This window comes from Tasmannia lanceolata, unplaced genomic scaffold (assembly GCF_043159265.1).
Source record: "Tasmannia lanceolata isolate RefF3 unplaced genomic scaffold, GAP_Taslan_0.1 ptg000002l, whole genome shotgun sequence".
In the NCBI taxonomy this organism is placed as follows: Eukaryota; Viridiplantae; Streptophyta; class Magnoliopsida; order Canellales; family Winteraceae; genus Tasmannia; species Tasmannia lanceolata.
The window spans coordinates 41,096,230-41,123,598 of NW_027518679.1; the positions used below are offsets into that span (position 1 = coordinate 41,096,230).

The 27,369-nt window shown below is 40.8% G+C and overlaps 2 protein-coding genes and 1 non-coding gene across 3 annotated transcripts; 1 reads left to right on the top strand and 2 right to left on the bottom strand.

Moving 5' to 3' along the window:
- Positions 1-1,814: 1,814 nt before the first annotated feature.
- LOC143872848 (THO complex subunit 4B-like) lies at positions 1,815-12,068 on the bottom strand. The gene is made up of 5 exons (XM_077376770.1): positions 11,636-12,068; positions 11,419-11,544; positions 9,693-9,761; positions 9,367-9,578; positions 1,815-2,239 (listed from the first exon to the last, which is right to left on the bottom strand). The coding sequence occupies exons 1-5, from the start codon at positions 11,795-11,797 to the stop codon at positions 2,065-2,067; spliced, it is 744 nt and encodes a 247-aa protein (XP_077232885.1). The 5' UTR covers positions 11,798-12,068; the 3' UTR covers positions 1,815-2,064.
- TRNAV-AAC (transfer RNA valine (anticodon AAC)) lies at positions 11,963-12,036 on the top strand. Its single transcript has one exon. It is a non-coding gene; the product is annotated as a tRNA-Val (tRNA).
- Positions 12,069-13,212: 1,144 nt separating the features above from the next.
- On the bottom strand, positions 13,213-22,951 carry LOC143884877 (cation/H(+) antiporter 20-like). Its single transcript, XM_077388717.1, has 4 exons — positions 22,649-22,951; positions 21,044-22,054; positions 16,132-16,998; positions 13,213-13,835 (listed from the first exon to the last, which is right to left on the bottom strand). Exons 1-4 carry the CDS (start codon positions 22,826-22,828, stop codon positions 13,485-13,487), a joined length of 2,409 nt encoding a protein of 802 aa, XP_077244832.1. The 5' UTR covers positions 22,829-22,951; the 3' UTR covers positions 13,213-13,484.
- Positions 22,952-27,369: the final 4,418 nt, after the last annotated feature.

The window sequence follows — 27,369 nt, forward strand, 5'->3', positions numbered from 1 at the left end:
TTTGGGAGAAAAGCAATAGTCCGGCCAGCTCCATTGGTCCACGATGATTGGATGATTTTAGACCCTTGATTTTTAATCAGATGAACTAGGATGTCCATTTGGCATGGGATGAAGACCACATGGGGTCACAACTCACATCTACAAATCGGAGGTCTTGATTACAAACATTCTATGTGGGTCCCAATGCTGCCATTAGATTAATCGTAACAGTAATCATACATCTAAGCAATCTGATGCTCTAGATTCATAATGTTGTCTTTGGGGAAGAAGATATTGCCTATGCATATAGCTTGATGTATTATCTTCCTTCAATTCTTAGAGCAAAAAGTGGGAAAAGTAATGACCGAAAAGAAATACAAGTCATGTGATTTTGGACAGTAGACATGACACTGGACACCCCCCCCCCCCCCCAAACTAAGGGTACCATCTTCCTGTCATTCTCTTATGCTACCCATTTCTCGTCATCTTTCATATCTCTACACATACATACAATTCTCTAAGCTTATCACCATACATTTTAGGCCCTCTTCGTCTCAGATTATGACAATCGATTGTCAGCCCTAAACCTATTAATGGAGTCAAATTTAAATGTAATTTTAAGTCCAATAATAAATTTTGGACTTACAATCGGTTGTCATAATTTCAAACAAACATGGCCTTAAGCAGGCAGAACATAATTGCTTGGAGAGAATTCACTTTGCTCCTAGAATTCAGATATACTTGAGCTAGAAACTAGCCCCAAAAAGAAAAGAATATTAAAACTAGGATCAAGCCAAGATAGAACCAGAATCACCCACAGGCCGATTAGTCGATTTTCACATATTACATTGCATTCCATCCTCTCATGTTGTATATAGTATCATATCAGACCAGGTACATCTGTTTAGAGACATGGAGAACGATATATAAAGTACATTCTTCGTTTCGATGTTGATAGAGATCCTCAATTCATTCAGTTGTTCCCATCACCGCGGATTGATCCACTCTTAACTACATGGTAATGGTCTAGAGTGCATAATTGCTAGAGCACTGGAGAATGAACTGCTTTCTTCAGATGACTGAGGCCAGAGCCCTTGGGGAGCCATGGGACTCCTGAAAATATTGTACCCCTAACCTCTTGAATATAAGCAGATCATAACCATACTAGCCTGTAGAAATTTCATCATGTCATCCCAACTTAAATCTAAGCAGATTATAACCATACCAACCTGTAGAATTTCATAATGTCACCCCTAAGCAGATTATAACCAGACCAACCTGTAGAATTTCATCATGTCAACCCCGACTTGAATCTAAGCAGAGATCATAACCATACCGACCAGTAGAAATTTCATCATGTCATCTTCATCATTTCCACTCACAGATGAAGCATCAAAACAACTGAGAGTAAAAAACATTAGGGCAAAAGCAACCCGGAGACAAGCCAGGCAACTCATAAATCCAAATTAAATCAATTTATCCAGATGATAATGTATTGATCTACATAACTTAAAATGGTTAGTATTTTCCATGAACAGAAGGTAGGGAAGCAAATAGCTCATAGTGTAACCCTAATAAACAAGTATACCCTCAAAAATTTTACAGCATCTACGAATCAAAACAGATAAAACTACATTCCCAAAGGGGAAAAGATGGAAGATGGAAAGAAAACTACCTTCACTTGATGGAAAATCTGTATATTTAACTGCCTCGTTCTTCAATTCTCCCATTTGGGCAGTCTTTTACTAGTCCAGCTCACCGAACCATGAACAAAATTCCATTTTCTTGCTCACCTTGTGAGGGATGTAAGAAGGAAAAAAAGTGAACCAAAACCAAAATGAAGCGCCCGGCAGAGTCTACGGGCAGCCATCCATTAACACAAGCACAATGTCGAATTCAAAGGAGATACAATAATGAAAAACCCAAGCCCCATAAACCAGCAACAGTTCCCGTCTGTGTCTCCTATACTAAAGAAAAGCACTGTGTCAGTAAAAATACACAAAACATTTGCATCATTATGCATCACCCAAATAAGTAAAACACCGTATTAGACCCTAAGAAGCCCAAGGTTGAAGTGTGATTGTTTCAGTTTATTTGCATTGCTTCTAAATGGTACTTCTCCAATTCAGCATCAAGGTCTTTAGCAGATACCACCTGGTCACCACGACCTCCTCTCCCCCGTCCACGGCCCCCTCTCCCCCATCCACGGCCACCACCACCACCTCGAGGCCGTCCCATAGATGCACCCCTTCCCGGTGCACTGTATCAAATAAAAAGATATTAGGTTAGATCTTTTGTAACAAGTAAATGAGTATCAAAAAGTGCACCACCATTCGAGCAAAAGCAACAAAACAACTGTGAAATATGATCGTTATTTCTCCGTGCGATTTGATTGCTGCACAGGTAGCAAAAAACACAAAAAAACACTGCCATTACCATACATGTGCAATTGAACAAAACAAAACCAGTGAAATGTGTAAATTGGCTGTATTTCTGCAGGAGCATTTTAAAGTTATGTGGGCGTTAAAGAATCTCAGCAACAATCAGCACACAAAAACCAATTAAAGCCTATTTTCAATTGATACAACCGTTAAGGTGTAGAGCGGGTGAGTAACCCTCCAATATGTAGACACCCCATTTTGTCAAGATAGGACTAATGATAGGTTGCTGCGATGATGAATCCTATGATGAGTCCCGAAGCTTCTCTGGTCTTTCTCTTCATATCTCTCTCAGTATCTCTCTAGGTTTTCAACAACACAAACTTACCCAAACCCACAAGACAACCAAGCCTACATCCAGAACCATCTGGGTTCGCCAAAACCTTCTGAATGAGTCCTGAATTGGTCAAACAGGGGTCCCAAGGATAAAAACCCTAAAGCCCGATAGCTCGGCACCCGCTTTTCACAGCAACACAAGATCCCGAAGATCCGATCACCAAAACTCAGCAAAAGCTCCACCGAAAGCCATTTCTGGGAATCGGAACCACCTTTCGGTCACCAGAAACCATTTTGGCTACCAGGAACAACCTTGCTAGAGCCAAAAGCCACTTGTCAAACAACCCCCAAACCAGAACCACTTTTCGGTCACCAGAAATCACTTTTTGGGAACCGGAAACACCTTTTGGCTACCGGGAACAACCTTCCTGGAACCAGAAACAACCTGCCAGACAACAACAAACAGAGAACCAAAACCGGAAATCCAAAACCAAAACCCAGACCTAAAACAGGGAACAAGAACCGAAATCGGGACGCGAGGGGGTCTCCCAAAATCGCTGGCAGCAATTTTGGGCACCCTCCCCCTCCCTCTTCATTTACACTTCAACACTACCCCTCTTCACCCCTTCTCCTTTTGCTCTGGTTTTCCTACCTCCTATTTGATATCGGCACCCTCTTGTCTTTAACCCCTCCCTCTTTGATATTCACACCCCTTTCTCCCTTTGGTTTCAGAAACCTCTAAAGAGAAAAAGAGAGAGAAGTTCAGAGAAGCTTGGAGAGATTTCCAGAAACTAATCCTAACTAGTTTGTGTCGAAATCTCTTATGATATATCATCGAGCGTCAGAGTTTTGCCGAAATTGCCTCGGATATACCACTGGACGTCGGAATTCTGCCGAATTTTTGAGGATTTCGAACAGCACCAACCTATATTTACAGCTGTCTGTACTTTTCATTACTCATATATCACCGGACGTAGGAGTTCTACTAAAATCTCCTCTGATGTACTACCGAATGTCAAAGTTCTGCCGAATTTCCAAGGATTTGGAGCAACACCATCCCCTTTGATTCGGTAATTTTACAGTTTTCTGTACTTTTCACTACAAAACCGGTAGCGGGTAGCTACAGGGTTTGGAGATCCTCTGGCCCCAAACCTATAGCATAAATCCCCTATTTTCTTTACTTTATGCTATTTAAATTATGTCATTTGCACTAACATTTTTGAGAGGATAGCTATAAGATCTGAGGATCTATTTGCCCCAGGTCATATAGTGCAAATCTTATTTGGCTATTTCCTTATCATTTTAGAGCAAAAAACCACTTTCCTTGTAATTATTCTCTTTCTTTCTGCTCAAAACCCAACTCAGGAAGAAGCTTAACCGTAATAAGAGTTTAAAATCAATTTTTGCTAAACTTTTCCCACATCCACCAATTCAAGTCAACAGACCAGGTTTCCAGGCATGAGGGGTGCCTAACACCTTCCCCTCATGTAACCATATCTCTTACCTAGATTTCTGACAAGACCATGCGGAAAAAAGAGTTAATCAGGGGTCTAGGCCCCAAATTAGACGGCAACTTTGGTTATTGTCTTTCTCGTGAAATTCGGATTCTTATCCCAAATTCACTAGAAATGCACATCATGGGTCCTAGGCCCTAACCTAGGTGGCGACTCCAAGAACCTCTCTTTTCCCGTGAAATTCGGATCTTTATCTCAATTCACAGGAAACGCAGACACGAACACACCCCCAAACAAAAGGGAACAAGAGAACAATAAACAAAGAACGCACCGCTCGAATGTCGGGAGATACGGAGAGACGGGTCGGGCCCTAGACGGGACAGTGTGCTCCCTCTGCTATTAGGGATCCACACAGTGGTTTGGCCATATGACTGAAATCTAAGTGGATAGGAAAAGATACGAGCATAACTGCATTTCCAGAGGTAAGGATAGTGAAGATTTTCCAATTGTAGACCAATCATGCATAGCTTTCATCATTGCCCTGAAACTCTATCATAGTTGACAGCCATTTCAGATCTAATAATTATGCATTCAATGTGTATTCCAAGAAACCCACTGTGCTTCATCATGCTGCTTCTCACCAACATATGACCCCCATGTGCAAAAACTATTAGTAATGTATCCCTACAAGAAGTCCATGTCGTGATCACTTTTTTTTCCACCTAGTAATCTAGGATTATAAAGTGTAACTTATTCTTTCTCTTTTAGAGACAAAGTGGAGATGTACAAAGGAGACAAATATATCAAGAAAGGAAATCAGAATGAAAGTTCTCATCTGGGCTGGTGTCTTAATAACTAACTTGCTGCACAATGAAACTGAAATGCATACGTAACCTATTCTTTTCTCTTTTAGAGACAAAGTGGAGATGTACATAGGAGAAAAATATATCAAGAAAGGAAATTAGATAGAAGGTTCTCATCTGGGCTGGTGTCTTAATAACTAACTTGCAGTACAATGAAACTGAAATGCATATGGTGGAACCATCATTTGTGGTTATCAATAAGCTACATAAACCACTGCAAGGAAGCCAGCCGAAATTTATAATTCAATCTCATGTTATTTACTTTTCATTATAAAGTTTTTTTTTGAATGGTAAAGAATTTTCATTCATAGGCAAAGATCGAGGAGGTCTCTACAAGAATGAAGAGAGAAGAAGAAAGAAGTAAAAAGTACAAGAGGACCACACTGGGGCAAGGAAGATGCAGTCAAGGAGGGAGGAAATAAAAAAGCCCCACCTCCGCCCTCGATACACCCTCCCTGGCAAATCTATCTGCAACCTAATTGGCAGATCACCTGTCATGGAGGAAAGAAATATTAGATCCGTCCACCCTATCTTGAATCTCATCGAAAAATGGAGCAAATCTCCAGGGGAACAGACGGAAACCTCTAAGCCATCATATCACGTTGAGCAAATTGCCCTCGATCACCACTTTATTTAGGGCTACATTCTCAAGGAATTTGATTCCTCGGGACGCACTTCAGCTTCATTGACATCTGCAACACCAATAGGACCAGCATATGTCCAAATCATGACTCCATGCTCATCCCCAAGAACTCCTCCAATTCCAGAAGGTCCAGGGTTCCCCAAGCCAGATCCATCAAAGTTTAGCTTCAAGAACTTGGGGGCGACTCCCAATTTTTTCCAGTCTCGGACACCCATTCTGAATCATTGCAGATCTCTTCCAACCAAACCAGAGGTCATGAGCAGATACAAATCTAAAGCAAGGCAATGTCCTCACTCAAGCGATAGTAAAGGCAATCACCTTATTAAAAAGGAAATGTGATATCTTCGAGTATCTTTTGAAAATACGCGCATTTCGCTCTTTCCATAACACCAAAATCGTTGCTAGGAAGGAACCACTCCAAAGGATCTTTCCTTTCTTTTTCCACGGAACGAATGGCCAACTAACCAGTACATCTATGAGTTTAGCGGGGAATACCAAAGATATATCAAATCTAGATAATATGCGGCTCCACACCTCTCTAGCAACCCTACAGTGCAAGAAGAGATGGTCCACCGATTCCCCTTCCTCTAGGCATAGAGCACAGTGGTCAATGATCCCCCTCTCCCGATCCCTCAAGAAGTCAAATTGTTTGAATTCTCTCACGCACCGCAGCCCAACAAAATGCACAAACCTTGGGAGGAGCTTGGATTTCCCATATCTTGGCGATATGGGAGGGGATTGGACTTATTTTTCATGATAAGTAAAGAAAAAATTAATAAACAAACCCCATCAGCAGTGTTGCATGGATTCGCGTGTCGACGGATTCGAGGTGTCGGATTCAGCAAACCCCAAAAAGTAGGATTCGGATTCGGTAATTTTAAAATAAAATTAAATAAAAAAAATAAAATAATATATATATATATATATATATATATATAGAGAGAGAGAGAGAGAGAGAGAGAGAGAGAGAGAGAGAGAGGAAACTGTTGGTGAGCTTAAGCTCACCAAACTTATGGTGAGCTAGCTTGCCCAATCACATGGGGGCCCACTTTGTTAGGATGATCCAAAGCATTCATTTGAAAGTCCCTTACATAGATGGGGGGTGTACCAAAAATCAGCTCCATAGGATCATCCTAACCCCTCCATTTGTGGAGGACAAAAATGGACAGACACAAATCTGCCCCATTTTTGTCCTCCACAAATGGAGGGGTTAGGATGATCCTATGGAGCTGATTTTTGGTACACCCCCTATCTATGATAAGGCCTTGCAAATGAATGGTTTGGATCACTCCCCAAAATGTGGGACCCATGTGATTGGGCAAGCTAGCTCACCATAAGTTTGGTGAGCTCAGTTTCCTCATATATATATATTGAGAGAGAGAGAGAGAGAGAGAGAGAGAGAGGAAATGGTTTCTGAGCTCGAGCGCAGATAAGATTATTTGTGCTCGAGCACAGAAACAGGGTGGGGCCACATTTTGGGTGGGATCCACAACATTCATTTGATGGGCCCCTTCATGGGTAGGGTGTCCACCAAAAATCAGCTCCATTGGATCACCTTAGGGTGTCCATTTGCGAGGCAAAAAATGGACAGATTTGTGGACAAACAGTAACTCTCCACTTTTGGCCCCACAAATGGACACCCATTGGTGATCCAATGGAGCTGATTTTTGGTAGGCCCCCCATCCATGATGGAGCCTTCTAAATGAATGCATTGGATCACCCCCACTATGGCCCCACCCCCCTGTTTCTGTGCTCGAGTGCAGAAACCATTTCCTCATATATATATATATATATATATATATATATATATATATATATATATATATATATATATATATAGAGAGAGAGAGAGAGAGAGAGGAAGTCTAAACTGAAGGTAGCCCTTGCAAAAGAGAGGTGAAAGGGCTCCCCCATTGGCTGCACATCACCATCATGTTTGACTTTTCAGCCGTTATTAATGCATGATGATAATGTGTAGCCAATAGGAGAGCCCTTTCACCTCCTTTTTGCAAGGGCTCCCTTCAGTCTAGAATTCCCCATATATATATATATATACATGAAAAATTTAAGGGTAGACGGTTGAGGCGAGTTTTGTATTAAGAGAGTTTAAGGAGGAAGGGGGTCGACGTTCGAGGGTCAAGGCACTAGGGTTTTTATTAAAAGAGTACGGGTTGTACTTTCAAATAAAAAAGTTAAGAAGAAAATACGTTTAAAGCGAAAATATACAGGATTTGCATTTCAAAAGAGACAACGATGAATCGGATTCGCCCGAAAAAAAAAAGGATTTGTGTGAGACACGGCTACGACAAGAATCCGGGTGTCTCACGTGAATCCATGTCCGATTCGGATGCGGAGACGTGTCGACACGGATTCGGCAGAGGGGGGCAAAGAATCCATGCAACATAGCCCATCAGAAACCAGGAAAGAACAGCGTTTGACAACTCAGAAAGTCCATTAGAGCGGAATCGGAACAAATTAGCCTCTCACCACGTGTGAAGCCAGAACCAGCCCTTCGCTCAACCAGAAAGCCACTAGCAGCCTACCCAATTCCAATAGCCCAACAATGCTCCAATTGGTGCATTCTTTTGAGTCCATCTGATCAGCTTATGGGTCTCATTTATCTGGTTCTACATGTCTTGAAGTCTATGATTTGGCCGACACTTCGAATTTATTGCCGACTCACGTGTCCTGCTGTGTCCGACACGATACCCGTGTCCACACGTGTCGACACTCCTTTGGACACTTTTACTTGTATTGCTGGAAGCGTTAGACTTAATGTGGGTGTGTGGACATGTTTTTATACCGTGTCAGGTGTGACATTATGTTTTTTTATTGAGTATTGTGTTTACCTCATTTAGACAACTTGTATCCATGTCGAAAATGGACACACGAATCCATATCCACAAATCATGATCACATATACTTTTTATTTTAGCCGTGTCCCCGTTTCTAAAGTTTGGGGGTTTGCCGTGTCCGTGTCGACACGCGACACTCATGTCTGTGTCCACAAATCATAGCTTGAAGTTCACTCAGCCATAAACAAAACAATCAAAACTCTTCCAACAAATCTCAAAGCGCGATTCAGTTCATACTCATAGTGTTCTCATGCAAAAGCATCTATCAGACTACCATCTCCATGTTTTCTCCATTCACTATGAACCTGAGTTAAAAAAAAAATCAAGAAGCGAACTGATGACAACAAAAGGACTCTCGCCTCTACCTTAGCTTAAATAACATGCCTATGGAGTACTTCACCTTCAACATCCATTGCCACTTCAAAGGAAATCTTCAAAATTTTCTTCTACAAGATCCCATCTTAGGGGAATAATCTTGAAAGTAACATGATGGCTTACTCATCCAAAGTATGATAGCTCCAACCAGTCCAATCATGTATACAATAAATAATGCAATCCATAAAGCCAACCCCATAAGAAAATGTTTAACGTACAAACTTTGAACAGTAGGTAGCAAGAAATCAGGTCTCCTTATTTAAGAAATCTCCTCATTTTTCAGTTTTTGACATAACAAGAGATAATTCAAGCTATTATAAATATATAATTAACATGAGGGATCAAACAAATATTTGATAATCAGCACCACACTTTCTCATAAGCGCATTAAACTACAAAATTCAGAACATCTCGTCCAATGTTAAAGCTTTTGAGTGGACACTAGAATAATATTATCTTTTCACAATGGCTAAAAAAGCATACCTTCTGGGAATGCCATTAGGGTTTCCAAGTATGCCAATTCCATTAGGGTTTCCAAGTATTCCATTTGTAACCTGAGGCACAGCAGCAGGAGTAATAACATTTGTTCCCACAATCTCTATTTTCATTGGCTTGCCATCAAGCTCCACGTTGTTGTATTTCTTAACAGCTGCTACACCATCTGACCACCGAGAAAAGACAACTTCTGCCGTTCCCTAAAAGAAAGAATCTTCTTAACCATGGCAGGTCAAAAGATCTCCTTGGATAAACCACACAATGCCAAACTTTTTTTTTTGAATGGCAAGAAAATGCCAAACTTCAGGAGATACCTTTGATCTTCCGCTCCTATCATAATGGATTGAGTACCGTTTCAGGTCACCAGCCTCTGAAAAGAGTTCCTGCAGAGCTTACCGTGTATTAGGTAACCCAAAAACTCGAATTTATAGTGATCAACTCATTGTTTGGAATTGCAAAGTTCAAGCAGACACATCCACCACAAATAAGCACAACCAAAACCAGTTAAGAACTTGTTTTTTTTTTGAACGATACCAGTTCACAACACCAGTTAAGAACTTGTGATGTTAACAATAGAAAATCAATATACAGTTTATATAGAAAGGGAACTAGCAGATTAAACATAAAGTTATCGATCATGGAGTTGTTGGAAAATATTCCCATATAATAGTGAGGCACAGAGAGAGGTGGGGAGGGGCAGATATATGAGGAGATATTTTTCAGAGAGAGAGGGAGGGAGGGAGAAAATGAAACTAAAACTAAAAGGGAAAAAATGAAATATATAAGTAGTTATATTTCGGAAATAGTCCATGGATGTCATCCTCAAAAGGAAGGGGGATTCGCAGGGAAAAAATGAAATATATAAGTAGTTATATTTCGGAAATAGTCCGTGGATGTCATCCTCAAAAGGAAGGGGGATTCGCTTTACACATACTATAGCTTAGAGATTTACTGCTAGAAATTGTTAATTTAAGTCTTGTGGATAAAAAAACCAAAAACTGTTAATTTATGTCTTGTGGATAAAAAAAAACCAAAAGGAATTTGACAAATTTTTGAAATTTTGGGTACATATGAGACCATGGAAACAAGAGAAAGAGGATTGAAGGTTTGAAATCTCAACTTCTTACTACATCCATTGCCCTTGATTTTAAGAAGTGAAAATCAGGTACCTACATTTTCTTCTTCCATTTGTATTATATCATATTATAATACATCATATCATATTATATTACATAATATTAAGTGTGTGTGCATATATTCTCATGTTATTACGAGAGAGAGAGAGAGAGAGAGAGAGAGAGAGAGAGAGAGAGAGAGAGAGAGAGAGAGAGAGCGATGCCTTTCCAATGGTTCCATGTTGTCACGAAGAAAAGAACATTTTTTTTAAGGATTTAATTGGTTTTTGTGTGCTGATTGATTGCTGAGATTATTTAACGCCCACATAACTTTAAAATACTCCTGAAGAAATACAGTCGATTTACACATTTCACTGGTTTTGTTTTGTTCAATTGACAATGTAAGGTATCGACAGCTTCAATGCAATCCAAAGATCAGATATAAGCAACCAAATTCTTATTTATATCACCATTAGAAAATTCAAGGATTATGCCATGCCTAAATTGGATCAAGCTGTGAAAAATTGGATTCAGAAGTGGGCTTTAGGAATTCCCAGTCACATGTATAAGTGATTTTCCACCTTCTCTAGCTTGGTTTCAAAATGATAATTTAAAATAGTTTTGAAAGACATTCTTCCAATTAAATCGCGCTTGAATCTTATTCAACCAATGCAATCTGTTGAAATACAGTATTCGGATCAAGTATGCAAAATAGTAAATTGATCTGAGTGTGCTTTTAAATTCATAAATTGTTTTAATGAAAATGAAATTGCAAAAACCTCTGTCAAAAAAGGAAACAAATAACACTCGAATTCGCAAAAGAAAAGAAATTGCAAGCAATCCTTTAATAGGAAATAAAAAATAAAAAGCAAAGTAGATAGACAATACAATACAAAATAGAAAAAACAAGAAAGAAAAATCTTACCTTGATATCCTCGTTTGATACACTGTAATCTAGGTTAGATATGTAGAGCTTCATTCCTGTCTCTATCACGGATCCTCGAGAAGCCCGGCCCGATAAATCCGTTAATGGATCCGATACTTGACCCGGCTATTCTCCATCCAACAGAGAAAGAGAGAGAGTCAGAAAATTAAGGAAAAAATAAATAAAAAATCGATCGTGAACATAAACCCTAGCTGACCTTTCCAATGGAATAAGGCGGAGTCCGATTGGATCCGCGATTGGAGAAGCGACGAGTCGGACCGGGACCGGATCCTATGCCTCTGCCTCTGAAATTAACAACACCAGATTTCTTGTTGTTCTTGATCAGATGGTCTAGCGACATGTCCAATGCACTCGCCATTTTCAACAAATCCAGAACCAGAGAGAGAGAGAGAGAGAGGATTAGGGTTAGGGTTTCGCAGAAGTTGTAGAAAGAAAAAGGAAAGGCGTGGAAAGAGTGAAATTCGTGGATGAAATATTTCTCATTGAGCGCTAATATAAAAACTCAATTTTTGAAGCATCAAACGGTGTCGTGGTGTAGTTGGTTATCACGTCAGTCTAACACACTGAAGGTCTCCGGTTCGAGTCCGGGCGACGCCATTTTTAACACTTTTTGGTGTTTATTTACCTGGGACAGCGCCCTCCATTTTTTTTCCATCTAATGAAAACCACCGACATGTCAAGATCCAAATTCGAATTGGTTCCTGGTCAGAGACCACTGTGTTCGTGCCGTCGGTCCAATAAACATGAGTCACTGGACATGCCAGTTTGCTTTAGATCACCCAAACAATGTGGCCTCGACTGTATTTTAAGCTAGTGTGTAGATAACTTATCTACACACTCTTTTCTCATAATAAATAGGTTGTTCACCAAAAGTCATTTCCAAAGGATAATCCTAGCCCTCTGATCTATAGAGGTTATGGATTTTTGGGGAAAAAACTATTTAGGTTGTGTTCCATCTTATCGACGGTTTTGATCATCCTACTTTTTGAAAAATAAAGGACTATAAGGGGTTGCATCATATAAGAACTCAGCATAACAAATGTCTCATTTTTGTTTGGGTGTGTCGTTTCACTTGGACATAAACACTACCTAAAGCCTTGTGGACTATGGATTCTAGTATGTATTTTTTAAAGTTTCAAGGGATCCAATCACGGGACCCAACTAATAGCCTATCCAAACTATTGAAGGTGTGAACCCACTTCCAAAATTAGACAGCTTCAATTGTTCAATTATTGCAGATTATTGACTTAGGTTGAAGTCCAGTTGGGCCCGATGATTCTTTATTAAGATGGAGATGTTATTAACTTGAGATTTTATATTTTGAGTGCGCGTGTAGTCTGGTATTTTTCAAAAAGTTCAGTGGGCCCACTTCGTAGGATGATCCAAACTAAATATAATTCTATAAAATGAGAGATTTTATATGGTGCCTCACCCCGTGGAAAGAAGGGTGGAGAGAGAGAACCCCCACCCTTGATTTCTGATCCAACAAAAGCCTCCTTTTTTGACATTTTGCTGGATAGGAAATCAAGTGTGGGGAGTTTTCTCTCTCTCTGCCCTTGTTTTCAAACGGTTGGCCAGCATATAATTTCTCATAAAATGAAACTAAGATTTCAATTTAGACCCTTTAAGAAATTAAACTTAAAAAACGCAGCTACGAACCATATTAGAATGTTGTTGCCCTCTGATATTCAACCTTGACGATCCACTCACCTGACTTACCGATTAGAAGTAAGTTTGAAGTATTAACAAAAAAACTAAACTAAAATCAAACTGAAATTTTAATTTCTCACATTTCCGGTAGATCTCATGGCAATAGAACTTAAAGAAACTGAATTGGTGATGCCCTATCCCCACCACCAACAAAGTGCAAAACTAAAAAGCTATTAACATACCCCTTAAAACTTTACATGATAGAATGATATGAAGATCTCGACACCACCACATTCATGATGCCCTATCCCAGATGGACGGTAAAGACACATGCATTTTCTAAGACGCGCCCTTATCAAATTCAGAATATTACGAATTGGCTTATAATTCTCCAATCACATTGAGGTTGTGGTACCATTTTCGACATCAATAGCCTTTGATGCATGCACTACATCTGCATGAACAACGTCATGTTGTTGAACTATGAGCACGGACGACACCACACCATGGCCAGAGGAGGCCAAGATGTCTCCGATAGGTCCGAGCTCGGCATGCTCAGCTGATCGGTCTGCTAACTCTGCTACCATGGCTGATGGAAACCGACTCCGTCCCACCACAACCAATTCGTATTCCCTACTCCTACCGATCTCTAATACAGTCTCCTCAATGTTGCTTGTCGTCCTCTCCTCATATCCCGCCAACCCTTGTCTCCTCTGGAGTTCTGCCACTGCCATTTCGTCAAGCTCCTGTGTCGAAGAAAATGTGCACCATGGCGCATGTTAGATTACGTTAATAGGGGACTCTTTAAAAAGCGTCAAATAAGCATAGTTACAAAGTTTAGGTTTGGGGATAGTTTGGCATTCAAAAATTGAGAAATGTCTAGGGAGAATTCGGGAAATTTTCCCCAAAAAAAAAAAACACATTATAAGGTTTTATTTAAAACACAACTATCTTTTATATGATGTGTGCGCTGAAGTCCACTATTTTTCAAATAGTACAGTGGGGGCACATAGTATGATCTAAGCGTTTGTTTGTTGGGCCACAACATAAATAGTATGTACCCCATAAATCATCTCCATAGGATGATCCTAACCTGAGCCCGTAAATCATCTCCATTATTTGTTGGGCCACAGCATAAATAGTCAGGTTAGGATCATCCTATGGAGATTTACGTGGTACATACTATTTATGCTGTGGCCCAACAAATATTCGGTTTAGATTATCCAATGTAGTAGGTCCCTACTGTACTTTCTGGCTCAGGTTAGGATCATCCTATGGAGATGATTTACGGGTACAGACTATTTGTGCTGTGGCCCAACAAATAAGCGGTTTAGATTATCCAATGAAGTAGGCCCCTAGTGTTTTTTTTGAAAATTATTGGAGTTAAGGCGCACACAACATAAACATCTCTTTTCGTATATCTACTTACTTTACTAAATAAGAAGATGATTTGATGCATGCATTTTGTATTTTATGATACGACTTTAGCTCTCATTACAACGTCTCAATTATTTTGAAATTCTCACGAGATTTAAAATACTAAATTTGAAATTGGAAACATGTTCGCCAAAAACTGTGAGATTTTTCAAAATTTTAAGGTATTCGAAAACATTTGTTGAGGTATGCAATGGTGACATGCAGCCAATGGGGGAGCCCTCTCAGCTCATTTTTGCAGGGACGCTCTTGAGTTTAGCATACCTTAAGTTTTGTAACCATGCAAACAAAGGGCACCTACTTACTAAGATAGCATGGGAATAAATATTTCTACCCCTCCTTTTTTACTCTTTTCACCCATTTTGTTTGTTGTCTTTTTGAAAGACAAATACTTCTTCCGTATATCCTGGCATTGCTTGCAGGTTTTCAGAAAAGACAAAGAAAGGTAGTGAAAATATCAAAATATAGTCTCCCACATCGCAGGGCACATCCAAGAGAATAAAAAGGGGTTTGCTAGGGACCATCCCAGAAGGCATTTCGCGACCCCGCTGTTTCATGAAACTGCAACCACCTAAGATGAGAAATGAATAAGACAAAATCTGTTGAAAAGTGAGCCTACGTAGCTGCTCTCTGCTCTTATGTGAAATGCCTTCTGTGATGTTCCCTAGCAAATCCCAGAAAAAAATGTTTAATAAATTAGGGAGGTCAGTAGGGGTGTAAATGGATATTCGGAAATTCGATTACCGTCCGCATCCGAATCCGTTTAAAGCGAATATTATCCGAATCCGTTTCAAGCGGATATTATCCGAATCCGTTTATGAGATATCCGGCTCTTAGCGGATGCGAATCTAGTAAATGGTATATCCGATCCGTTTAACATCCGAATCCGAAAAGTAAATTCTTTTTATTTATTATTAATAATATCATTAATATTTATTTTTAGTAATGACACACTATCTTTTGTTTCTATAAGAAAAGTGAATATTCTTTTTAGAAAAAATAAAATAAAAACAAAAATAGCCCAAACTCATTCCACCAAAATAACCCAAACCCATTCCATCATATACAAAAAAAAAGGAAAAACCCAAAGACCACTACCAACACTATCATCCATCCCCATCGCCTCCCTCTCTCTCTCTCTGCCTTTGATTTAAAAGGAAGAAGAGGATCTCATATATTTTAGGGTTTGAGAGTTAATTTTGTGAAGAGAATGTAGAAGTCTAATTTTAGGGTTTGAAAAATTCATTCGAGTAAGTAGGAGAAAAAAGATAAAGTGCCGCAATAAAATATTCGAATTTACTGAATAAACGGATACGGATAATATCCGAATTCGAACAATATCCGACGGATACGAATTCGGTAATAGATATTAAATATCCGTCGAATCCGAATTCGGATAGTGTATACTGTAATCGAATTTGGATATAGCTATATCCGCTCCGAATTCGACCCGTTTACACCCCTAGAGGTCAGAAATGATAAATTCGCACCCCTGTTAACGTGAATTGTGGCAGACTTTAAGGCTTTGTTACTTGTAAAAGGGGTGTGAATCATCCTGGATTGGTGCGACTTGATCATCACCCTAAAAATAACAAGTAGAAAACTTACCTTTTCTCTCTCCGGATCTACGACAGCCGTAGAGAAGTTGTACCTACTACTGCCCTCAGACGGCAGCAACTTAACGCCGTTACCCACATGCTCTTTCCAGCTCACAAACCTAACGGCGTTAACCTTGACGCCTGGGTGCTCCGTCATCCTCCCTCCTATCTGTAAAGCTTCCCGGTCATCGGGCCCACCAAAGAACAACACACATACCCGATGGGCCACGTCGATGGGCTTCATCTGTTGGGGTCCACCAAGCCCACGGTTCACCAACAACCCAACCGAACAACGTGCCTCCTTTAGCACCCTTTGGTTAACTGCTCTCCATTCCGGGCCCACATTCTCCATAGACCCATCACCATCCCTCCCATGCTTATGAAAAGGCAAGATCACCATGGCCACACGTTTCTCCTCAGCCACATTGCACACATCCTCATGCATGGTTGCCATGGCCGACACGGTCGTCATGGGCCGGACCCTGACCCGTCCCAATTGCCCGTAGGCCTCGAATGCAACCGCGACTTGGTCATTTGTCTTGTTCTTTCGGGCCCGGAGCGCCATCACTATGGATGAGGACCGCTCCGTGAGCTCCACTAGGCGCATTATGTAGAGTTTGAGAGGTGAGAGGGCGGTCCCACCTCGGATCGTCTCGATTAGGTTGATTATGGAAGAGACATTAGCGGGACCATGGAGGCATGCTAGGATCCGGAGTTCTTTGCTCCCTTTGTCTAGAGGGTCCGATTGTAGTTTTCTGTGTTTGTAAGGCGAGATGCCACGTGCCGGCTTGTAAATGGCCATGACGGTAGGAGTGGTCATGAATGTGGTTATGAGAGCCATCAAGACGAGGATGGCGAACATCTCATCGTTCAATACCTGTGGGGGCACAAGAAGTGTGAGTTAGAGCTTGTTTTGATGTTCTCAAATTGATAAATTCTACCTTATTTTTATGTCCTTTAATTTCTTGAAATTGATTATGTTTTGAGAGATTTTATAGGCTGATTGTGTGCCTGAAGTTCATTATTTTCGTAGGATGATCCGAACCGTTCATTCGTTGGGCCACAACATAAATAGGTTGTACCCCATAAATCATCCCTGTAGGATGATCTAACCATTCTTTTGTAAGGGGACTGCACAGTATAACAACCTCTATAGATAGGAGGGTTAGGATCACCCTATAAAGATGATTTAATGTGAGGCATGTTAGGGGTAAAATCCACACTTCCTATGAGCACGCGACACATAGAGTACCAGTGCAAGTGGGGTTCTCCATTAATTTCTCCGGTTTTAGCAACGTCTCCTAAGCAAGAAGGCGCCCCTAAGGAGAGTCCCCATTGAGGATGGCTACTTTCCTATAAGGTCGGAGAGCCAATATAGAAACCAATTCTCATATGTGGAGGAAATCTGGTACTTACCAAGATAAGTATGGAAACTTGGTACCATAAATACCATCACAAAAGGGCGATTCTTTTAAGGGAAATGATTTCAGTGCTACACTGTTATGATAAAGATGCGCAAAGCCTTTAAAATTTAAATACTAAACGACAAGATGTGTCGCACATCTTTATCAAAACAGTGTAGTGCTGAAATCATTTCTTTTATTTAATCATTTCGTGTCAACTTTTTTCTGTAGAAAATGGGGAAAAAAGTAAGAAGAGAAGCTGCCCGGCCTAGAAGTCCCCGTGTGAGCGGTATAAAAAAGTACCACTCTTGATATTTGATCCAACAGCAGCCTCTTAAAAAGTGAGCTAATGTTTTATCAAATATCAAGGGTGTGCCGCCTGCAGGGGACTTCATGCTTTGTCACCATATAAAACTCCGTAAATCATATTTTCTCCTAGGGCGATGATTCTTTCGCCCCCCTTTAGGAGTATTGCGCCCCCGCCCCTGCCCCCGCCCCCCCTTCTTCTCTCTCTCTCTTAACGTTATTTGATGTCAAAAAAAGCATTATAGTCTGCCACAGTTCACGTAAAATGGGGGCGCATAATCCTACACGGGGCGCAAAAAAATCATCTCCCTCTCTCCTAAAATTGAAATCCTAAAAATTAAGCCTACAGTTCCAATGTGATTGTGATATAGGGAGCACTACAACAAAGCAGATTCTACTGTCAGCTTTGTGCCACTGTTAACAGTGATATAAAATGTGTCACCGTATGACTGTCACCCCTTTTTTTTTGAATCTTTGGGCTTCCTAAAGTTGTCTTGGAAAAAGGAGAATGAGACATTTGGATTCAGATCATCTGTTTTTCAGAGCATTGCAGTCTTGACAAAAGTTCGCAAAATGGTGCAACCTTAAAATATAAAATTGAATGAATCATTTTTAAACTCATTTAAGGCATCTTTGGCAATGATGAAAAAGTAATTCATGGAATATTAGTGGGTCCAGATGTGAGACACGAGCAGAGTGGGAGAGATTTGAGAGGGTGGCTGGGTGGGTGCGAAGGGAGCATGAAAAGCCCAGGTGAAAAAAAACCCAATTTGAAGTAGCTTAATTTTGTTCACTGTCTTAGGCCCTGTTCACTTGCATTCCCGCCCCTGTCGAGAGAAAAGAAAGTGCGCTTATTTTCCCGAGATACTGCTTTTTTCGGTGTTCACTTGGAGTCATGAGAAAGATGATTTACCGACGTGGTTGTAATAAACAATGACGTGGAAATTCCGATTTTCCCTCAAATGCGAGAAGAGGCTTCCGATCAAAATCGGAGGACTTTGGTTCTCGGGAAAAAAAGTCGGGCCTCATCTTCTTTTTTCACGAGAAGCCCTAGCCTCATTTTTCACACGTTCGAAGCCTCCTCCCTCCTCATCCTCTGCATGTAGCTCATCTCCGGCGATAAACTCCCGCAAGGTACTCTCTCTCTCTCTCTCTCTCTCTCTCTCTCTCTCTCTCTCTCTCTCTCTCTGATTTATCGCTTTTTTTTGGGTTTCAGCCCTCTCTCTCTGTCCCTCGCCCTCTACACTCCGGCAACCTCTTCAAACCTCGGTGAGACCATCACTCTCTAATTGCGGCTCTCTCTCTCTCTCTCTTTCTGATTTTTCACCATTGATGTTGTTTTTGTTAACTGTAGTTCTCATTTTCCCCCCTTTTTTTTCTTCTAAAACTGTTGCAAAGGGTCTAGGGTTTCGATTGGTATTGTTTGGGATTTTTTTCACACAGCTAGGATCTATGATTTGGGATCTAGGGTTTGGAAGTTCAAGTGATTCGGATCTATGGTTTCCCTTGCATTTTGGTTTCAGTTCTTGGGGTAGGTATTAGGAAAAAATGAGTTTTTTGTTTTTGGTTTCATCATGCCCCTGTGGTTTCATCACCTGGAAAAAAACATGTCAGACTATGAAATATGGTTTGATGTGACTTTTCTGTTTAGTTTTCCCAATACAGTTGAATTGGCAAGTGAACAGGTTTAGGAAACCTTTTCTCTGGATTTCTCAGATTTCCTGCACAAGTGAACAGGCACAGGATTCATTTTCCTGCATAGTTTCTTTTCCTTTCCTTTCCTTTCTGCCACGTCCGATTCCTTTCCTTTCCTTTTCCTAGAAAACAAGTGAATGGACCCTTAGGGATTTCACATGCTTTCTCCACATGTGCCCTCTAAGTCTATCTTCATCCCTCCTTTGCTCCGATTTCCTGTTTGGGCCCATGGATATTCAATGGAATAATTTGTCATGGTTGCCAAACGTGCCCCTTCGACTTCATAAAAAATAATTACAGGCTTGTTTGGTTGCACGATGAAAATAGATGGGTGCAAGTTGAGGCATAGTTGAGCCCAATCCTAACCCAATCCGATATAGCATTACCCGAACTCTAACCTGACCCAACTTGAGCCTCGAGGAGGGATAACCCTAACAAAACCCAGACAACCCTAACCGGACCCGTCTCTAAATCTCTCAATTCTAATATCTAACCTGTCTTTAAGTCTCTCAACCTTAGCCCAACACGTCTACCCCAATTTTTCAAACTGGGCTGGGTTACTTGCGTCAGATTAGCCGAGCACAAAAATACAAAAAATACGAAAAAAATCATAATCTTGCAATTTTAAAAATTACAATAAAATTATGGGAGGCAGGGATTCAGTTCGGGTCGGGTTGGGTTGTCCTAGGCCTCAACCCTAACCCAACCTGAAATTAAATTGTGTTGGCTTTTTCGAATTCTAATTCAATCTAACTCGAGCAAAAATTAGAAATGGGAACTCTAACCCACTTAAAATTCTATGTTTTATGACAAGAGTTAGTAGTATGAGAGGGGGGGGGGGGGGGCGGGGGGGCGGGCAGGTCAAGCTTCTCATACTTTCCAGAATGTGAAAAAGGGAAAAATCCAAAAAATAATCAAGTGCCAAAAACAGGTAGAAAGGATATTCTGTTAAAAGGAGTTTATTGAAACTTCTACCTATCAATTGGGAGTTGAGTGGTTATTTGACCAGCCGACCCCACCATGATGGATCATTGCAGCAATCAGACGATCCTGACCACATGATTGGTAATGGTCAAAATCTGAATATAGCATGCCATGAATCAACGGCAATGATCCAGCATGAGATGGTAGGCCCCGGTAAGCTTAGTAATCAATTCAAGCACCCCACACACACCATGCATGGTGAGCTACGGCATAGAGCAGATCGGTGCCGTCCGATCAATCACCTAAAGAATCAATGAATGATCCTAGCCGTTGCTTCATACACATGCCACCTCTAGGGGTGGGGGCCGCATACTCCCTGAATTGGTAGTCATAAGTCATAACCACCATGTTTAGGGTGATGATAAACTCTCACCCCCTGCAGGATAATTCTCACCCAATTAACGTGAAATAAATATTTCCCGTTAATGGGGTGCGAAATATCCTACACGGTGCGAATTTATCATTACCAAACTATGCTGACGTTAGCAAAATCATAAAGCAAAAAACTAACATACGCCAGGGGTGCGTTCTCACCTTGTTTTCCTTGCCGATGTTCAAGACGATGAGCTCCACCAACCCTTTCGTATTCATCAGCACCCCTAACGTCAGGGCTTCCCTCGCCCGAATCTTATTCAAAATCGCTATGAAAAACGTGCCCGATATTTTCCCGATACAAGCCGTCCCCACCACCAAACCCAGTAGGCCCCACGCCTCCGCCCCATGAATTTTTGCCACGTCAGTCTTCAAACCACTCGATGCAAAGTAAAGTGGTAAGAGCAAACCCGACACGAAATCCTCAATCCTCTCAATCAGTCTCCCCGAAAACTCCCCATCTTTCGGTATCATTAACCCAAAAACAAACGCCCCGAAAATCGAATGTATCCCGATAAGATCCGTAACGAAACCCGACACGAGTACTCCCAAGAGAGTGAGGGAGATAAAGGATTCGTTCTCCGTCGATGACCCCCGCCGGCTGATCCACATCATCGCCGGACGGATGACAACAAGCATGAAGCAGACGAACGCGACTCCGGAGAGTAGGACCCACAAGGATACCAGGGGGTTCTTGTGGGCCCCACCATTATTGGAGAGAGCCACGGCGAGTGCAAGTAAGACCCAAGCCGCAACGTCATTGAAGGCCGCGGCGGCCATGGCGGTCTCGCCGAGGGTTGTCGTTAACAATTTGAGCTCGGCCAAAATACGGGCTAACACCGGGAAGGCGGTAATGGAGAGAGAAACACCAATGAAGAGGAGGAACTGTCCGTACCCAACTTGATTGGTGCCGGAGACCGTTCTACGGAGGACGTACGAGACTCCGATGCCGGTGATGAAAGGGATGGAGATTCCGGCAACGGCAATGGTGATTGCCTTGCGTCCGGTGCGACGGATAGAGTTCAAGTCCAGCTCTAGTCCGACGAGGAAGAGGAAAAATAAGAGCCCAATGCTCGCCACTGTATCAAGAATTGGGAGACTCCATGAAGGGAAGATTCTGTGTAAGTACTGCTTGTTCCGCCCTAGGGCGGATGGACCCAGCAAAATCCCGCCCTGCAAAATAAAAAACATTAAATAGAGGTAAAAAAAAAAGAAGAGATTTTATATGGTGTAAGCTCCTATTTTATTTTAGTTTAAAAAAACTATATGACTTACGCTATATGATGATCCAAATAGTCCATTTGATGGGCTGCAGCTTAAGTAGATTGTACCCGGAAAATCATTTCCATAGGATGATCCTAGCATGGGCTGTAACTAGACCTGGGAAACGGGTGGGCCGGGGCCGACTCGTACATATGTTGTAATGTAAATATGTTGAACCCAGAAAATCATTTCCATAGGATGATCCTAGCCCCTCTATAGATCATAGGGCTAGGATCCAGTTCCTCTATAGATCATCCTATGAATATGATTTTTTGGGCACAACTTATTTATTGTGGTCAATTAAATGGATGGTTTAGATCATCCTATGGTGTAAGCCGTACACTATTTTTTTTCTAAGAAACTGGACGAGTGAGAGAAATACTTACAATGATTTCTGCAATGACTTTGGGCTGTGGTCAATTAAATGGATGGTTTGGATCATCTTATGGTGTAAGCCGTACACTTTTTTTTCTAAAATACTGGACGAGTGAGAGAAATACTTACAATGATTTCTGCAACGACTTTGGGCTGGTGGAGGGGTTTGAGGAGGAAGGATAGAGAACGGCTAAGGAGAAGGACTAAGGTGGTTTGGATTATGAGGAGAGGGAAGGAATGATTTAGTGGGTTATCGCCTTGCCATACGCCGTTTGATGAGGCCTTGATGGAGGTTATGTTCACCGCCATGGATGCCTGGTTCGATTGTAGAGTATGCAGCTTTGTGTTATGTGGGAAAAGAGTTTCGGTATATTAGGATTTGGTGAGAGAGAGAGAGAGAGAGCGGGGGCGTGGTTTTATAGCAAGAGAGGTTGGTGACGATTTTCTCATTTTCCTCGAAACAATAAAGAGGAGACGGGCCCGTGACCCCGTTGCAAAAGCAGATGGGGTATTTCCGGCTTTTAAGGTGAAAAGTCGTTAGTTAGGAGATACATACGTTCCGAAATTTGGTATTAAGCTTCGAAATTCCGAAATTTCGGACCGAAATTTTGTAACATTTATTTATTTATTTAAAAAAATGCCATTTTCTCAAAATTTCAGACCTAAATTACCGAAATTTCTGAAATTCCGAAATTTGGTATTTTGCGAAATATCAAATTTCGGGAAATTTCGTATTTTGCGAAATATCAAATTTCGGGAAATTTCGGTTTCGGTCCCAATTTCAGATTTTGGTCGAAATTTAAAATCATGGCTCTAACTACAAACTTGGAGCTTGACCTTTTTCTTTAAAGAGAAATTTTCTCCGGGTGATGATTTTTTCACCCCTGGTAGGATAATGCGCCTACTTTTAACGTGATTTGACATAAAAAAGCATTAAAGTCTGAACACAATTCATGTTTAAAGGAATGAAAAGACTTTTCAGAAGATGTGGCACGTGCCAGGGGTTTTTTTTAAGAAAACAACCAAAATTCTTAAAAAAATACGGGTGACCCGCGGGTCGACGCTGCCCGTACGGGCCGGGTGCAGGTCCAAGATCCGTGACCCGTAAAATTTTCCGGGTCATTACAACCCGGCCCGTTTGACCCGGACCCGTATGGGTCGGGTCGCCCACTTGTTTGCCAGGTCTAAGGGTCATTGGGTGGCTCTCACCATCTCAACTCAAAACCATGCATCAGTTGGGGCCACTATTACTTCATGATTTAATGGAGTTGGTCCCACAATCTCCACACAAACCAATGCATACAGTGTAACCTAGGGGTGTAAACGAGCCGAGCCGAGCCGAGCTTGGCCAGGCTCGGCTCGGCTCGTTAAGCTAAAACGTTAGGCTCGGGCTCGGCTCGGGCTCGAACCAGGCTCGGCTCGGCTCGGCTCGGTCAGGCTCGGCTAGGCTCGCGAGCCGCTCGCGAGCCTTATCGAGTTTTGCTGGTTGGGTTATTTAAAAAAGAAAAAGGTGTCTCGCAAAGGTCGCTAGCAATAGCAAAAGAAGATAAAAAGTAATGATTACGGAAAAAAGTAAAATATCTAACGGGTGTAAAGTTTTAAATGAAAAATTACGAAAAAGAGTTCAAAAGTTATGACAATTACCGGAAAAATACGAACAAAAGTTTGTAAGATATGACAATTACGGAAAAAAGTCATGATTATGCATACAGCTGTTTACAAATGTTTCCTCTTGTATTATATTTAAATTATATATATGCATACAGCTGTTTCAAATTATATTTATTACTATTCTTTTTTTCCTACTGACCGAATACGGAAAAAAGTTACTATATTGTTTTATACGAGCCTTAACGAGCCGAGCCGAGCCGAGCCTGGCTTAAATCGGGCTCGGCTCGTTAAGCTTAACGAGCCTAGCAAGCCGGCTCGGCTCGGCTCGTTAAGGATTCGAGCCGAGCTCGAGCCGAGCTCGAGCGAGCTTCCGAGCCCGAGCCAAAATTGACACCCCTAGTGTAACCCACTCCTATCAAAAACATATCATTGCACATCATTGTTATTTTTGGTCTTTATCCATCTTTTCAAATATAAGGCAATTTTGGTCTTCGCTGAGATAATAAAAGAAATCTACCACAGGTACTTTGGTCACAAATTCATGGAATGACCGGATTTTCAAAATTCACTCAAACGCGATAACTTTGTTTGTATATTGTCAAACTAAAAGTCTATCTTTGCAAATAGGGCGGAGCAGGAGACTTCTTTTGCAAAACCCCATTTTTGAATTCAAAAAATAATGAAAAGAAAATCAACTCTACGCTCCTTTCTAAATGAATAAATTTGGCCCCCTTTCTTCCTCAGCCTTCTTTTGCCCCGTCATTTTTTCTCCTGTTTTTGTTCATTTTTTGAACCAAATGCCACATTTTTTTTTTATAGGTAAGCTGGGGTTTGGCGAGGACCCCTACTGCCCTACCGGTTTATTAGAATGATAAAGACAATACAATCAGCATACAAAACACTAACCCTATCACAAGAATATGGATACATATCAAGAGAACAAAGACAAGACCTATCCTTAGAAGCAATTGTAAGTGTTCGATACAATATGAACACCGGCAACGGATCTTAGCGATTCAACATTGAGAAAATCACATGTAACAGTATGGAATAAATTGAAATGAGAAAAAGACATACCGGAAGCCATGAATCTTATTTTTCTTTCTCTTAAGGTTTCTCTTTGCTACACAATAGTCGGTGATGGGGACCGGTTTCCTTTCTCTTCAAGCGGTGATTCTCAAAGTTTGGAAACAAATTCGTTGTGTGCAAATAGGACCCAAGAGTACTTTTTATAAGCGTTTGTGGGAAGAGATGCGACTCCTCATCGCGCCGATCCCTCTCCCCAAACGTCTCTTTACGTTTATACCTTTTCACATAAAGTCTTTTCATTAATGACTTTTCACAAAAGTAATTAACTAACCAAATGATCTTGACCGTCGATCTTGCAAAAGCCACATCCACCGTTAGGATTATTTCCTAACATTCTCCCACTTGGCTAGCAAGATCTTTGAGCCAAACATAAGGATCATAACTTTAAATTAGTTAGATAATAAATCCAACATTCCGTTTAGCAAAAACTACCAACAATAAACCATGTAACCATTGGGTCACCAACTCTACCCAATAGCCTACCCCATGATTATATTATTAGTAATTCTTACTAACATGAATGTAAAAGCATACATGCATAAGATGTAAACATGGTCCAAAATAGTCTACAGACATTCTACCTCTTACTCACAATCCATTTACGTAATGTGCACAAAATGGAGCGGTAGAAAATAATATATATCAGAATCATAAAATAAAATGTGATCACAACAGTGTATCTCAATACCTAATGCAGACTCCCACTGTCATAGGCTATCAAAAGTGTCAACCAACCTTATGTGCGCTACATGCTCTCTGAAGAGCTTTGGTGACAAGCCCTCAGTCAAAGGATCTGCCAACATAAGTGCGGTGCTTATGTAATCTTCAGATACACACTGATTCTGAACTTCCTCACGACAATATGTCAATACATTGACCACATTACTTGATTTGTCGTTCTTGGAATTGTAAAACCGCAGCGGAATTATCACAATACATTCCCAGTAACTTGTCGACTATCAACAAGATAAAACCCTGAGATAAAATTCCGCGACTTCAAGGCATAGTACAAGGCCTTGAAGTACACAATAAACTCCGTACCCAAGGTGGAACCAACTGAGTGTCAATTTGACATTCTTCCACGATTTAGGACTTTCTGCAAAATATATTAGAGCAGAACTCTAGGTGTTCCGACAACAGTCGGAATTAGATTAACCAATCACACTAGGGTTATCTCATTTACTTTATGTGAGCATTAAACCTTTAGTCCCTTACAGACAATATATAACCTTTTGGCAAATTTCCAATGATCCATACATAAATAACATTGATACTTTCTAAATTTGCCCACCATATAGGTTATACACAGATAGGTGCAGATTTAAATATTCAATAGACCCCAATTGCGGAACTATTAGGGAACCTCTTTATCTACTCCTATAATGAATCGATCCTGGGACCTTGGAACTGACTGAATATATCACCCTTAACTATAGGAACACTACAAATTGAGTAATTTATCCATGTTCAATACTTAGGACTTTACCAAGATAGACTTTCTGCAATCTCAGCAATCCTCGAGTCCCAACTAGGTGAATCTAAACTCCTATTATGTAGGATGCTTCACCTGAATTCTTTTGTATGAATATCATTGAACATGACTAAGTACTACTAGCAAGTAGTATACCATCAACACATAACACGAGGAAAATAATATTACTCCTCCGACCTTAAGATATATCCATTATCCTGTGACAATTCCTTAAAACTTAACATAGAGAATACTTGATGAAACTTTATGTACAATTGTCGAGAAGTCTGCTCTAAACCTTAAGCAGAATCTCTAAGTCTACAGACTATGTGCCTCTTTCCTTAGCCTCAAGGATTGTTCGGTAGTTGTCACCACCAAAACATCTATAATGTGGGTTGTTAACTTATATGTGTCTTTTAATGTTCCAATGAGCATTGGTACCACCTTATCTTGGCTCACCAGTACCGGTACTACAATCTGGTTCTCCTTAAAGGTGATTTTACTAAAGACACTACACTCCCACTAAGGTCACCATCCTTTAGAAGTCTTGGCACATTTAATCCCGACAATATACGTACTATGGGTCAATCAACAGAACCTAAAACCCTTAAATACTTTAAGATAATCTATGAAATTGCAACTTATGGTCATAGAGCTTAATCACTATATTCGTGGGTTA

What these genes read in the sequence shown, in the direction of transcription:
- LOC143872848 (XM_077376770.1), bottom strand. Translation starts at nt 11,797, where the DNA reads ATGGCGAGTGCATTGGACATGTCGCTAGACCATCTGATCAAGAACAAC. An exon ending in TATCAAACGAGGATATCAAG is followed by an intron (nt 9,762 to 11,418) that starts GTAAGATTTTTC and finishes TAAGCTCTGCAG; the next exon opens with GAACTCTTTTCAGAGGCTGG. An exon ending in ATAGGAGCGGAAGATCAAAG is followed by an intron (nt 9,579 to 9,692) that starts GTATCTCCTGAA and finishes TCTTTCTTTTAG; the next exon opens with GGAACGGCAGAAGTTGTCTT.
- LOC143884877 (XM_077388717.1), bottom strand. Translation starts at nt 22,828, where the DNA reads ATGGCGGTGAACATAACCTCCATCAAGGCCTCATCAAACGGCGTATGG. An exon ending in AAGTCGTTGCAGAAATCATT is followed by an intron (nt 22,055 to 22,648) that starts GTAAGTATTTCT and finishes TTTATTTTGCAG; the next exon opens with GGCGGGATTTTGCTGGGTCC. An exon ending in ACATCGGCAAGGAAAACAAG is followed by an intron (nt 16,999 to 21,043) that starts GTGAGAACGCAC and finishes GTGCCCCCACAG; the next exon opens with GTATTGAACGATGAGATGTT.